This window comes from Pavona decussata, unplaced genomic scaffold, assembly GCF_977016875.1.
Source record: "Pavona decussata unplaced genomic scaffold, jaPavDecu1.1 SCAFFOLD_25, whole genome shotgun sequence".
In the NCBI taxonomy this organism is placed as follows: domain Eukaryota; kingdom Metazoa; phylum Cnidaria; class Anthozoa; order Scleractinia; family Agariciidae; genus Pavona; species Pavona decussata.
The window spans coordinates 3,287,501-3,303,063 of record NW_028145448.1 but is presented as its reverse complement, the minus strand read 5'-3'; the positions used below and the strand labels follow the sequence as shown (position 1 = coordinate 3,303,063).

The window sequence follows — 15,563 nt, the reverse complement described above, 5'->3', positions numbered from 1 at the left end:
TTACATGTATTTGCTTCGAATTCTGATTGGCTCGTTGTGCTGTTTACATCTGTTGCGATTGGCCAAAGTAATTTGGTTTTGGTTTTACGAGACTACATTGAAAACGGCTCTAATAATCAATAATAACAATGATAATGGCGCCAAAAGGGTTAGAAGCACAACTAGATAAACGGATTGGAATTCAACTGTCCGTGGATTTAGGACCATTTTAGTACTGAAGACCGCTTAATTAGGAAAGGCCAGAATCCTGAGTAACGTTCTTGATATCTAAGGAAACGGGAGGTGGCTTGACTCAAGAACATGCTTCCATTGCTATGAATACGGAGATACAAGATAATAATAATAACCGGGCTCAGCCCTGTGGAATATCACCTGATTGGCCTACTATATTCCGCGCGATTTCATAGGATATGTTAAGAGCGGACGTCTGTAAATATCAACCAGAGGTGGCAATAGCGAAAAATTCAAAATTCTCAAAAAAATTCACAACATAGCCCACGGTAAACTATTGCAAGAAATACAAAGTGCAGAGTGCAGAGAGGGGCCATTTTCCAGTTTCTAGTATAAATGCAACTTTTATCAACAGGAATGGCAGTGAGCAAAGAGACAACATCAAAAGAAACCATGGTTTCTTCATCTTGAATGTCGTTTCTTTAGAGAACTGCAACGAATTTGAGACAGAATGACCATTGTGGTTTTGAATTGGTGCCAAAATGCTGGTCGGCGAAGAAATTTGGAAGTGTTGTAAAGAGGGGAACCCAGACATGTTATAATTGGTCTGAGAGGGTTACCAGCTTTGTGATGTTTGATGGAGCCGCAGATAGCTGGAGGTGTGCCATCAGTAGATCTAAGTTTAAAGTAAGTTGAATCATCGAGTTTTTGCTGTCTTTTTAAATTCAAGAGCTGCGTTGTGGTTGCGTTCTATTTGTCGGAAAGGAAAACTGGGGATAAGATCGTAGGTGTTACGGTCAGCAATGCATGCTCTTGAATTTAAAAAGACAGCAAAAACACGATGATTCAACTTTCAAGCATTCAACTACTGATGGCACACCTCCAGTTATCCGTGGCTTCATCAAATATCACTGAGCTGGTAACCCTCTCAGACCAATTATAACATGTCTGGGTTCCCCTCTTTATAACACTTCCAAATTTCTCCCGAGCGAACATTTCGGCAACAATTCAAAACCACAATGGTCATTCTGCCCCGAGCGAACATTTCGGCAACAATTCAAAACCACAATGGTCATTCTGTCTCAAATTCGTTTCAATTCTTTAAAGAAACGACTGATGTCGACATTCAAGATGAAGAAACGATGGTTTCTTTTGATATTGTCTCTTTACTCACTGGCATTCCTGTTGATAAAACGTGCATTTATACTAGAAAGAAACTGGAAAATGGCCCCTCTCTGTACTCCAGTCACTTCAGAACAAATGTAGGTATTGAGGACATTGTTTCTTTATTAAACTTTGTTCTATCTAACAGCTATTTTGTTTACAAGGACAACATCTATAAACCGATTCATGGCTGCGCTATGGGAAGCCCTGTCACTGTCCCGTGGTAGCTAATATATGCATGAAAGTAACTGAGGATTCAGCCATCAATGCAACCCATATTCCTCCCAGATATTGGAAACGCTATGTGGACGACCGTTTTTGCATCATGAAGAAGAATGCTGTATCATCCTTTCATGACTTATTGAACTCCATCGACCCTGGTATCTCTTTTACCATTGAACATGAAACGAATTGTCAGATATCTTTCCTCGACACGTTAGTCTCTCGGGACAACGGAAAACTCTCTATCAACGTATATCGAACACCTACTCACACTTATAGATATTTGGATTTCCATTCTCACCATGGCAAGAATCATATCACAAAATTAGCACTGCTGAAACACTTATACATCTAGCCACGAATTTACTCAATTCTGAAACAGGGAGAGATCAAGACTGATTTTAAAAATATGTTTACACCGCATTGGAATCTAATGGCTACCCTACAAACCTCATTACCCAAATAACAAAGAAGAATTGTTTCCCTCCCGACCAGTCCCTACACCTGAGAGAATTTGTCGGAATGTTTTTCAAATGTGTTGACCTGCCACCTACACGAGGGTTCGCGACCCTTCCGTACATCAAAGGCCTCACAGAACCGCTGACGAGGTCGCTCAAAAAACAGGACATACAAGTTACCAATAAACCTCTATATTTCTTTAACAAAATGGAACTTCCATATAGTTACTGGAAAGCTTAACTTTTCGACTTTTCGTGGGGAAACGAAATTTGATAAATGTGACCGAGAAGAAAACAAATGGGTTTCACCGACACTCTGCGATTCGTTGTAATGTAATTACGCGGCAAATCTAAGCAATTAATTTATTCCTGATCAAGTTTTTGGGGGGATGTCCACGTGCGATTTACCCACTGCCCCCCCTCCCCCCCCCCCACCCCAAAAAAAACCTCTGGGACAATGACCACGTTTAAAATTGTTTTTTTTTTTATTTCTTATTTATAATTTGTTTTATTAATTTTACCTTAAAGTTATTTTATATATATTTTATAATTTGGAAAAAAAAGAAAAACAGAAAAATTGGTACCCTCGACTTGGAACCCTCGCCCTCGACTTGGAACCCTCGACCCTCGACCCTCGACCAAAAGACAGACTCCTGAAAAAGTAGATCAATGCAACGTCGTCAACAAAATTCCCTGCACCACATTTTCGTGGAGCTACAATGGTGAAACTAAAGGGTCGTTTAGCAACAGAAAAAAAAACATGTTAGAAACGTGAAAATGTGCGCGAAAGGTTCTAATGTGGCTAATCATGCTTGGTCCAAAAACCACCAGATTGACTTTGAGAATACCTCACTCATTGACAAGTCCAATAATCGCCACCTTAAGACCCTTGAGTCCTGACATACCGCGAAAACTGTTGACGCTGACAACAACTCATGCCCATTCCCTTGAAAGCTCATTTCTTTTCAATTTTTGACCAGAGAACGTTTTAAATTTTTTTAATAATAATTGTTGTTACAAATATACGGGTGCGCTAAACAGCACTGAAAACCTATAGAAGACAGCAGTTAGAAGGAGAGAATTAACGACCAGAATGATATATCGAGTTTATTGAGACTCGAAACATATAAAAGGTAGAAAAGAATTGAATAACATGTACCTTTGACTATTTTAATAACGAACCTCCAGATTTCAAGGGGAAAAAAGAGCAATGATGTCATTGCGTTGGCATGGAAACTCTGATCTTAATAAAAATTCATTGTTTTTAACGAAGGTGTGGCAGTTGGTCTCCTATCCTGGATAATTATTTAACGTGAAGCGATTCGCGTTCAAGCTTGGAAGGCGTTACTAATGAAAAGTTCAAACAAACTTCCTTTCAAAGGGTATTTTAAAACATATGAGAACAGCCAATTAAGCTGTTTTAACGTCATATCGATGTCAATCGCTGACCAAAATTCCTTACCATTAAATTTCTAAGAAGTAAAACACGTAATACTAGCGTGAACTACTATACTCGATTCAAAAAAAATTTCGGAGCGTAGGATGTATTCAAAACAAACGCAATTATTCAATTATTAAAATGTCATAGGGCAGTATGCAAAACGGATCAGTACGATGGTGTAATTACAACCAGAGCTGCATATAAACTTGGCTATATCGCAGTGTCTTGTATAAAAGTTTTAATTGTGTATGCTTGCACGAATGTATTTAAAATTATGAATCGAAGCTAAGTAAATCCGGTGTAAATCAGATCAGTTTGAGTTTCCATTTAAACCCATCCGTAAGTAATTTGTTTTCAACTTGGCAAAAACCTATTATCGACCGAATATCTTAGAAATGGACCATTAATAATTTAAGTGATTTTCATGTTTGTCTTTTTACCTGCTGAGTTTCAAATGTTCAAACTCAAAAATTTTAAGCAAAATTTTATTTCTAATTTGCTAATGGAAATTAAAACTAGACTGATTAGACCAAGGCAGGAAAATTAAAAGCAGTCACTCCGCAACTGAGACAAATATTTGGTTGGTGTCAAAATAAACGAAAGCTTCTAACAAAGTTGCGTTTCTTGTAGTTTTTCCACATTAATTAAGTTGGTTCAGTAAAGCCGACCGAAGAACCTATTTGACCAGAAAGGTCTGCTGAGAACGAATCAGTTTTATACAAGTGTTTTGAGTCTGAAAAAAGAAGGGATAGCTGATGCTTAGAGCTCGCGCCGGGGACCATGGTGATTTTCAGTACAACTCCGACACTGCAAATCTCTAATAAAATGAAAAAGATAAAACCTGTGCTGTTCGCTGAATAATACATCATTCTCATAAAACTTATGTACAAAATTTACGGAAGAAAAACTTCGATAATGTATAATACTGAATTCAAGGATTTTCGATTAAAAGACTGATTCATTTATCCGCAACATGGCGAGTTGGCCGACTTTCAAGCCATGGAACTTGTACATGTTAAATAGTTCGGTTTCATTGCTTCAATTATCCATGGTTAGCCTGGTTTCGAATTGACCATCGGTTAGGAGCACACCAGTGGATACGAGTTCTATTCCAAGGGTCATTTTTAAATATATCATTAATGAAAAGAAAAGAAGAGCTAATAAAAAATGTGACTTAACAACAGTGGGTCTAAAATCATTGGTAGCCGGAGAAATATTCTCACTAAAATACCGACTCTATACTATACTACTTACCACTACTAAAAAAAATCCCTTCGTTCTGTTACATGGCGCTCAAAGACGTCACAACCGTAAGGCTTCCCTGTGGATGGGATTCGGAACTTATCCACAGATTATAATGCTGCGTTTAATAAACGCAGGTGTTGTTATGGGCCATCACTTTACTGAAGTGTATTTTCCTAATAAAATAAACAAGATTCTACGTACACCATGATTGGTTAAAATCCATCTACTCTGCTAGCTCTATTGAAAAACAAAACTATTTTAAGCGTTCTAGACACGCAGAATTGTGTGGGAGGAAAAACGTAAAGGAAAATGACAGCAACGCCGACAAGAAAACGTTGCTTAAAAAATAAATTCGTAGATTCACATTCTTTTAAATTATTTGGCAATTATTCCAGATTTATCATTTTGCCCAATGCCGGGCCAAACCATTCGGGAAATGAATTCTTTGGACGGCCGGTTTCAGAAAAATAAAGGTTCAAGACGTGGGATGTCGTGGCTCTTAAACTTCCTATTGCAAGGTGAAAAGAGGGACGTATGTTGATGATGAATGATATTTTTGGTTACCTCAGTTTCAAACTCTCAGTCCGTAGCTTGGAGATTGAGGGAGCCTAGATACACGCTCCTATGGTTTCCTTAAAAGCGAAACCCACAGAAGGGAAAACTATTCCTAATCTCACCAGCTTAAAATGACTTAATATATGCTTAAGCCACTTTAACCCTATCGAAACAACGTACTTAGGCAACAAAAATGCTAATCAACCCTGAGAGGATTTCAAAACAGAGTACCGGTTCAACCTAAGATTTCAGCTAATCTCAACTGTGAATTAAACCCAAGATACTAATTATTTAAAATGGATTGCAACCGAAAAATCTCAATTAATCCCGACCAATACGAGCCAGATCTCATTGAACTAATTAAAAGTTTAATTAGGTAGCAAAGTCTAATCTAAGCTGTATAATCTCAACTGAGCTGCACAGGCAATTCAACCTAAAAACGCAACCAGTTGTATAGTACGTAAGAATTCAAGCTAAAATCTTAAAACCCTCGTCCCAAATTCTAAAATGGCATAACCAGGGAAAAAAAACAAGCATGATCAATTTCCCCTTGCCCCTTCCCCACTGAGGCTTACTTTGACTCTGGTACCCAGTGTTGACTGCGTTCGATGTGGTCTCCCCAAAGGTCACCAAAGCGTAATGATAAGAGTTTGTACAAAGGCGTTAAAATTCTAACGACAATTAGACAACAATATTCCCTCGAAAACGCACAGAAATTACAATAAAGTCTGAACAAGCTTACCCGGTGTGTTTTGCTGTGCTTTCAAGGCTTCTCGGTGCTTCGAAACGCCGTTTTTAGTGGTTTCTTTCTCAGCTGCTGTCCACGGGCGTCACTGTATTATGTACGAATGACAAGGTTGGAAAAGTTGAAGTCGACTTTGAATGTAATTTGACCCGCCATTTGAGGAGAGCACTTCGAAAACCTCGCTAAAATTTACTTGAAACTTGAGCACACGTTTACCTGCCTCACCATATACCAAGAAGGATGATGTGTGGTCCTTCCGGAGCAACTATTTCTCGGAAAAGTTCATTTATTGAGACACAGGCCTTCGTTGAAAACAAAGTTGATTTCACATCGGACGCCATTTTTGCCGCGGACCGAGACGTGTCCGACGTGTCCCTGGAATGTCATGACAAACTCACGGTCAAACCTAGGCACGAGTACTAAAATGTGCCCGACAGGGGAATCCATGTGAAACCTTTGGCTCGCAAAAGAACTACACACACCCCCTCCCGGCTAGTAGTTATGTTGATAACAAGTGAAAATGGAAACAGTACAGACGATTCCTCTGAGGAGGCAGCTGACCATGTTAGGGGTATCGAATGGTCTTTGCGAGCATTTGCGAGCATGCGAGCAGTGTGTTTATCTTTGCGAGCACGAGCAGTTGTCAAATTTTGCTTGCGAGCAGCGAGCAGCGAGCACTTTAGAAAATACAGATGGCGAGCAGCGAACACTTCGAGTACTTCGTAAATTTTCCGATAGCCGGAATCTCTCTTTTATTTAAAATAGGATGCATTGTTTTGCGCCAAGTAATAGCTAATAATCTGGCTGACACTTCCAAAACAGAACAAAAGTGTTAGCTGAACTCAGTTGAAGAAAGACTGAAGCCAGGGGTAAGGATGTTTCAACCTTTGTTTTTTAACCATATCATAACTGATTTATCGTTTATATCTGTATTGAAAATAACTACGAAAGAGGATAAACGCAATTTCGAGCAATCGAGCACGTGTTAACGAGAATGCGAGCATGCGAGCAGTTGCAAAAATTTTGCGAGCACGAGCAAGCGAGCGCCCGTGTAATTTTTGCGAGCAATTCGAGCAGTGGCCAAATTTTGCGAGCACTCAGTAAATTGAAAGGGACCATTCGATACCCCACATGTTGTAGAACTTAAAACTACTGGAAGCCATGTTTTTGCTAATTTGCAACTAGGCCTGGTCTTTAAATATGGTACCCGGGCTGATATCTTGTGTGGGAATCTTCTGGTTTTGGCAAAGGTTTTGTCGAGGAAACTTTGCACTATTATTCCACCACAATGCTCGATTCTTTGCCTCACTATTATGCTTAAGATTATGCCGGCATAATGTGGACAGCCCTATCTAGATCTCTTCTTTTCTGTTTTATTCAAGACAAATGCTTCGTTCTGTGACCATGCTCAAGAAAGTCACAGAATGGTCCTGTACTGATCAACGGGAGTTCCATCTGCAACTTTTTACGCGATTTAACTGACCGTGATTGCGCAAAAAAAAGACGTTGGGATGAAGGGTTTTGAAAAATTGAGACATTCTCATGAAATACTGAAAGAATCCTCAAAAGATATCCGCTAAAGACACAAATATGAAAACCAATATCCTGAGTAATTGGAGGCAATAAGCGCTTAATCGCATCCCATCGGGACGAATGTGAGTCCCATTTTTAAAAGACAAAATAAAGGAGTCCTGGAGTCTGATCTGGAAAGTAATTAGGCTAGTGGCATTAAAAACACCAACGCGTCTTGTTATACCTGTTTTATTCAAGTCGCTTCACTGATTACAATATAGCAAATCTGTACGAGTTCAGAGTTCCTTCTTATTAGTTATTACATTGTTACTTCCATTTTAATCAAATTGCAAAAGTAACAGATCTTTTAGCTGATGTAATACTTATCTGCCTGCCGAACAGCAATCATCTTCTTAAAATCACAGAGAATCACAGAGTCAAGGACTCAAGCAAAAGCTTTTGCGATAGAGTCAGTGATATCTTATCGCACACCGACACTCATAAGCCTGTTGCTCATCACGTTCGGGTGATGGGCGTTGGTGTTGAACCCCACCCCTTTGTAACGCTCGTTAGTTGACGCTGTGCGGAAGTAAGGTGAGGCTTTATCACCACACCAACTGTTACACCGCTTGTAACAATTAGTGTAACCAGAAACAAAGAAGCCGGAGTAGAACGAAGTATCACAGATCAACAGCTGATAGGAGTAACTGCTGTTCATGGCTCCAAAACCGTCCCACAATCCATAGGTGCTAGCACTCTTCCCATAGTTAGCTGCGGCCGTTAGAGACTGGTTGGATTTTCGTTTGAAGTAAGCCTTCTCTCCAGTTTGATGATCAATAAAGATAATTTCTGTAAACTAAAGAAATGAAGAACAAAGTTAATAGTTTCAACGAGCAAGTTCGGAATTGTTTCATTGATTGTGGGAAGTTAATCATGTTAATAAAATGCTAGAACGACTGTATTAAGTTGTTCCTTCACGTCTCCTAAGGTTGGATTTGGTTTGAATTTGCATATTTGTTTCCAGTTAAGCAATCGACAATGAAAAAGCACTACACTGAAATAGAAGAACACGAAGCGAGTTAGAGGACATTATCTTTAACCACGAAATAAGGCGACACATTTCTATATGCACCAGAACTGCCAACACCAGAACTGCCAACAACTATCGCGTGCATCATTGCCGAACTAATCTGAAAATTCACTATTCTTTACCAAGGTCCAAATTCCCTTCCTGTTACAATCACTTCTCTGACAAATTTTCCCAACTTTAAGAATAAACTGCTAGAGTTTTCATAGGTACGAGGTGGCCTCAACTATAAGCCTTGTGGTTTCTAAAGGTCACCTCGGGATACATTAAACAATGAATTAATTTATTGTAAATATATTAGGAAAAAGGCAAATAAACGTCAATCAATCAATATGTTTGTAGGAGCTGGAAAGTAGGTCATTGACATAAACTGCGAAGACGAGAGACGTTTTACGTTGCCTACGCGTACGTTCTGAATTTTATACTGCGAACAATCTCTCTTTTGCCCGAAAATCCGCAGAGAAAAACGTACAAAAACTGAGCGAGTAGCCGAGTACGATATTCGAGTCAGTTTTTTACGTTTTTCCTTGCGGAATACTTCGACTATGCTGAGCAAACCTATTCCTCTAGTAAGTCCCTGAGTTCGCTTTGCCAATCGAGAAAGCGACCAAATTGACGAACGGAGTGGAGTACTGACATAACTGTAAACAAACTACATGTAAACGTAGAAAAGATACTAAAAAAAAAGGCTTCCTTATTTCTTACCCACCCATAACCTTCTGAAATGAAAGGTCTATTAGTTTGCCTATGTGTTCGTTGATGTTTGCGTTCGTTCTTTCGTTTGTACGTGCGTTTCTGCCTTCACTCGATTGGCTCCTTTTCAAGTGCGTCCGCTCGTTCATTCGCTTATTTGTAGCACTCTTGCTCGAACTGAATTCTTCAAATGGATATTTAAGGACGGCAATCAAACTTAAGTAATAATTGTACCAAGATTAAAAGTAGAAATTGAAATACAGCGTTAAATGACGCATTCAGAACGAGTCTGGTTTTGTGATAAGTGGCCCGCAGCTGTTCACTCGTGTTAATCGATTCCAATTAACCCAATATAGTGGCTAAATGCTATAGATTGATCCAGCCAATCAACTTACTTGGATGTTGCTGCAGTTCGTCCTGTACCCGTCAGTTCCATAAGGAAAGGAAGTGTTGAACGTGAATTCTGTCTTGGGTTTGGCGTATTCATCGGTAGTGTAACACATGGTCCATCCTCCCCCATATGACGTCATGTCACAGTAGGCCAAGAATGCATTTGAATGGCTTCCTCCATCCGGGTCCAAAAAGTACATACCATTTCCCTGAAATTGGCCGCGCCTCTTGATATCTTTGCAGTCTTTTCCTGAAAATAAAGAAGAACATTTTAAGTCTGGTTTTCTTAATTTTAAGAGTTCATTGTCACCCTCGGCTGAAAACAAAAACATGATACATATTTCATCATTAAATCACTACTTTGATATTTCTGTGGTGGGAATGCAAAATATCAAACTATCCTTATTTGTAATGGATCCGAATTTATCAGGGCACCCAAATGAGAACATTGAAACAAAATACTGAAAATGTTGTTTTCTTTACATCTGTTCCCAGGTCGTTTTATGGCGTCTTAAAAAGTAAATTTGCATATTATGAATTAATACAGTTTGATCTGATGCGGATTCTTTAGCTGAAGAATTTAGGTGCCAGAAAGTTTTATTGACTCAAATTTTCCATCACGTTCTTACTGTATTTATTAATTCGGCTTCTTTTATTAGTTCCAATTTTTTTCTTTGTGGAATAAACCGGGTTCGTACCATGTGCATTTTCAGAACATGGCCCTGCAGCGTGCGGTCCACTTTTGCAGATGAAACGTTTCCCGATGACATCACAGGTCTCGTGACATGTTCCTCCATTAAGACAAGGATTGTTTCCACAGCAGCCGTTCTGGCATTCAACGGAAGGCGCACTGGCCTGAAATAGAAACGGTGGGAAAAATCACGAGCTGAGGGTACTAGTGAATGTGGCAAACGTTTCTACACGGAATCAGCGTCGACTGACTTTATCAGTGAAGTAGCTATCAAATGGCCGTATTACTACAGGGCCCAGTTGTTCAAAGCCCGATTAAGCTAATCCTCGATTAAGGAGAACTTTGATTCAAGTTTAATTACTGAACAATAAAGATTTTTCAAAAAACATTTTTGTTCCTCAGTTTTGACGTTGACTTTTCTTACCATTAGCTTAAAATTAGATTTTCAAAACATTTTTAACAAGCGAGCTGAAAAGCTTGGTTAATCTTTAATCGGGGATTAGCGTTAATCGGCTCTCGAACAACCAGGCCCAGAAGTCTTAAAGAGGAAGTATCACGTGAATTTTGTGTCATTTCAAGACCCAAAAACAGCTATCAACAGAAACAAAACATGACTGTCTAGTTTTGTAATTAATTATAACCCCCAGTGCAACAAAACTGTCGATAAGTGCCTCTGGCCTGAGACAGAGTGGATTGAAAGTAACTTGAAAAATGCTAACTTCTTTTTCAAGTTCTCGTATTTTTGTTTCCGAAATGCGCCTGGAACAGATCACGAGCTGTTCCTTTAAAGAATTGAGTTGATTTCTTTCCTCTCGTTCTAGAATTATTTTGTAGCGAAGTGAATATCTCAGTTTCGCCAATTGTAAACAAAAGTCAAAGTGTTCAAAAAAACCCCATGACACTTCGGAGTTCCCCTAGTCGGCACACATGACGGGACTAGTCGCAGGGACTATTCTCTTGTTTTGCACAATGGGACGAGTCCCTGAGCCTGTTGCACATCGAAATAACAAAATTTAAGACGCTTTCACTGAAATTTCCGCAAAGGTAGAGAGAAAAAGCAACGGTCCTAAACAATGAAATCGACCGGTATGCTAACCATTTAGGCAAACCACACGGATGGAAACTTTCGGCATAAATACGAAATAATCTAGCTTGTCTTAACAGAAGATGGATAACATGCGAAATGTATGAACGTCAGCTGTAAATCCCAAAATTAAAAGGAGCAATAAAAAGGCATCACTTTCACCAGAAGCCCATAATTTCAGAAGTACTCCAAACGGAATGATGCCTTCCATTTGATTTTCCAACTGGAATTTCCGGGTTTTCCATGTAAATGGTAAGCACCCCGAATTTACTAAATTGGCCGCAAAACATTGAAATAAATCAGCTCAATAAAACCACACATTGTTTATCTATAAAATTACTTGATATTTTTTTTCCAAGGGTCGTATATTGCTGATATAGAACCAACAAAAAACCGCTATTCGATCAAGACCTTTAATAAAGACACTGAAATGATTTTTACGATCAGAGTAAAAGATCCAATTAAATTGGACTGTCGGTCGCCCATTTTCCCCATTAGGAAAATTTCGCAGGGCACTTCTATGCTAAAAAATTCCCGCCCAAAACGGAATTATATGTCATTTTTGTTACCTTTATGTTGTAGTCAATCACCAGATCGTAGTACTGCCATCCCTCAAAAAATTTCAATGCGCTGAAGTTCGTATATCTGTTTTCTTCGTTCAGTTGGCAGTTATTCTTATTCTCTTGAAAGTTGAACGAGATACACCGACAGTCCAGTTGACATGCTCTGAAGCAGCGGCTTGGCTCTTTAGCTGTGACGTTTGCAAACACGTGACCGCGAAGGGCATAGTTTTCTATCATGTTTCTTCCAAGGGCAAACTGAAATTCACCAGTTAGGCAGCTGCCTTTGGCGGTTGCTATGACAGCAATCAGCACGTGAATAATGTTTTGAACAGCTAATGCGATGAACATGACTTGCCCGAGAGACCGTTCATAAATGATTGACAGCCTTGTCACACTGATGTTCACGGAGGGAACTGGTGCCAAACAGTTGTTCTGAAAATAAATGATTTATTTTTAAGTTTTCAACCAAGCTTCAAAATGCTAGCAAACTAGTAAGCCCAGAATCAACAAGCTCGTCAACAGTTATACATTAGCTAATTTTTGGTCCACATTTGTGATTTAATCTAAATACTCACAATAGACAGTACTAAATTAAGCTACTGCTCAGTAACTTCAGTTCGAATGATAACAGTTAAATCCACTCGTACAAACGAGTGTATAAAACATAACTGTAGTAGCACCCGGGTCCTACCGCAGCACGGACCGATCGAAGCGACATTATTATGCCTTGAGAGGAAAGAAGATTCTGACAATGCCAACGGTTAACATCACTAGGTTTGGACTAAACTCCTGGCGTTATCAGGCGCCCAAACTTTGGAACAGCTTACCTGATATTGTTAGAGCGTTATCTGATTCTTAAACTTTTGGAAAACTTTTAGCAAACGAATCAATACAACGATGATGTAGCATCCATAAACTGCTTTTTATCCTCAGTATATAATTATTATTTATCAATTTTTTCTCTTATTTTATTTATTTATTCATTTTTATTGTGGCATGCCTGTAAACTAGCTGGTGCAGTTTGTGACTAAACCATATAGCTAAGCGCATGTTTCCACGTTAAAAAAAATTAAAAATTAACAAATTAACAAAATATGAACTGCTAATGTCAAATCAAATAAGTACAGACATATAATTTTGAATATATTCAAAATAAACGTAATCTTTTTAATTTTAAAATGTCAATTGCAGTATGACTGAAATAAGAGATATACTATATATATGTATCATGCGCAGAGAGTAGATATCTCGGTGTCTCATGCACAAGTTTTAATTATTTGTGTTTACACACGACGATGTTAATATTAAAAATCGTTGCTTAGTAAATTACATCAGTTTGAGTTTTCATTTAATTCCATTCCTAATTAATATGCAGCCAGTTTGGCAAACAAAAAAAGAAAAAAAAACAATCTTGACCAATATGTTAGATAATAAAAATGGAAATCAATGATCAACGAGATTTTCATGTCTGTCTTTTCGCGTGCTGAGTTTCATAACTGGAAATTACAATTCCATGTTTTAAACTTCAAAATTTCCGGCAAAATGTTTCTAATTTACTCAGGGAAGTTCAAACTTGAATCTCGAGCCCAAAACACAAAAACTAAACGCCAATCAACTTAAACAAAATATTTGGTTATTGTCAAGATTAAACAAAGGCTACCAACAAAGTTCGATCAGTTTTTGCCACATGCCGTATTTTTTCCCCCATAGACCAAGTAGTTCACTTAAAACATATAGAACTTACTTTGACCAAAAAGGCTTTTTGAGAAAGAATTTTATTCAAACGTTTTTCATGTCTGAAAAAGGGATAGCTGATGTTTCGTGCTCACGTGACAAATGGTTTTTCATTACGAGTTCGAGACTTCGCAAATGACAGCATCAGTTTGACTTAATTAAAAAGTAAGTCTGACTCATTTATCCGAAACGTGGCGATTTGTCCGACTTTCAAGCCATCTGACCAGTTAAATCTGTTTTCATTGCTGAAGTTAGCCACAGAGAGCTTGGTTTCGTCTTAAGCATTGGCTGGAAGTGAATCAGTATACTTTTTACACCAAGAGTTATATTTAATATGTTGTTAATTAGAGGAAGACCTGAACTTGTGGAAATGTGGCTCGGCAGCGGTGCGTAGTGAATAAAAGGTAGAGAAATGATTACACTAAAATACCGACTTCCCTATCGGATGACAAGAATACTACAGCGCCAGAAACTGGATACTTACCACGAGAAATAATTCCTTTTCTTTCTGTTACAAGGTCCTAAAAGATGTTTCAGCCGATAAGCTTCTTCACAGTTGGGATTCTTATCTTATTGACAAATATACTTCGTTTAATACCCGCAGGTGCCTTCATGGGATATCACTTTACTGAAGTGGATTTTTCTTGACTAATGATTTACATGAAAAAAAATACTCAATTCTGATTGGCTATAAAAGGAGTGCAGTTTTGTTGTAACAGCGCAACAAGAGTGCAATTACAAATGGGTTCTGATTGGCTGGGAAACAAAAGAAATCAACGACAGCCAATCAGATAAGAGTGTTTCTATAGCAACATATTTGTGGAAATGATGAGATAAGAAGGGGAGAAAAAATGGCCGAGGTTTTCCGCAAAAAAACGATTTGGTTTTGCAAGTGAAACAACCATAGATTAGCTAAAAATCATCCCAACAAACATTTTTGACCGAAAGCAAAAACTTTCATCCAGCAAATATGTATTTTTGTTTTTAAGACCTTTATTACATTTACTAATCTGACAGTAGCGCACATGCCATTCCTATGTTTGTTAGTTCCTGTATCTTGCCACTGAATATGTTATACGGCTATTTTAATGCATGGCATAACTAACCACTGCGCTCCTTCCAAAATCTCTCTACTATTCACTCGTTCTGACCAGGCCCATTCACACTGTACCAGATTTTCAGCCGCAGGTAATTTTCACGTCCAAGGATCCAGATTCACTTAACAGTTGTTATCTTTTTCTGGAACTGGAACAAAAACTTGGAATAAAATTCCTCCTAAACTACGTGAGCTAAGCAAAACACTTTTTCAAGTGCGAATTGTAAAAATTATTCTTTAAGGTTTTGGAGACTTGAAAGGTGTATGTTGATATAAGCGCCCTACCTCATCTCAATTAATTAAGGTGACTCGACCCAGTTATTTTTTGGCGGTACCACCCTACTTTGAAGCTCTCTGGTATTCCCACTTTTGCTTTTATCGTAAGTTTAACACACAGAATGGATAACATATAGATCAATCTACAATATAGCAAAAAGATTTCGGCGATCGGAGTAAATGTCACGTGGTTATAGTGCCACGCCCCTTTTAGGTCTGAGTCAAAATTCTGCTGTTGCCGGCTTTTTTTCGTGAGAATCTCTCGGCTACACATAGTGCGCATTAGTGCCTTGCGCTGAACAAAGTTTCAACAAAATTGCAAAGACCCAATTCGAGAAATTTAGCGCTTTCCAAATTTAGGTCATAATTTATGTAAAAATGATAAGCAAACTTTAAACGATTATATCTAATAAACTATGTGATTTGTTCCTTTATT

At 38.4% G+C, this 15,563-nt stretch overlaps 1 protein-coding gene and 1 pseudogene across 1 annotated transcript; one reads left to right on the top strand and one right to left on the bottom strand.

Annotated features, from left to right (window-relative positions):
- The first annotated feature begins 1,313 nt into the window (after nucleotides 1–1,313).
- Nucleotides 1,314–4,068, top strand: LOC146485834 (uncharacterized; annotated as a pseudogene).
- A 3,724-nt stretch (nucleotides 4,069–7,792) lies between these two features.
- On the bottom strand, nucleotides 7,793–14,348 carry LOC146485833 (uncharacterized). The gene is made up of 5 exons (XM_085103185.1): nucleotides 14,240–14,348; nucleotides 12,028–12,453; nucleotides 10,382–10,538; nucleotides 9,689–9,933; nucleotides 7,793–8,369 (listed from the first exon to the last, which is right to left on the bottom strand). Exons 2-5 carry the CDS (start codon nucleotides 12,367–12,369, stop codon nucleotides 7,995–7,997), a joined length of 1,119 nt encoding a protein of 372 aa, XP_084959311.1. The 5' UTR covers nucleotides 12,370–12,453; nucleotides 14,240–14,348; the 3' UTR covers nucleotides 7,793–7,994.
- Between the last annotated feature and the right edge of the window lie 1,215 nt (nucleotides 14,349–15,563).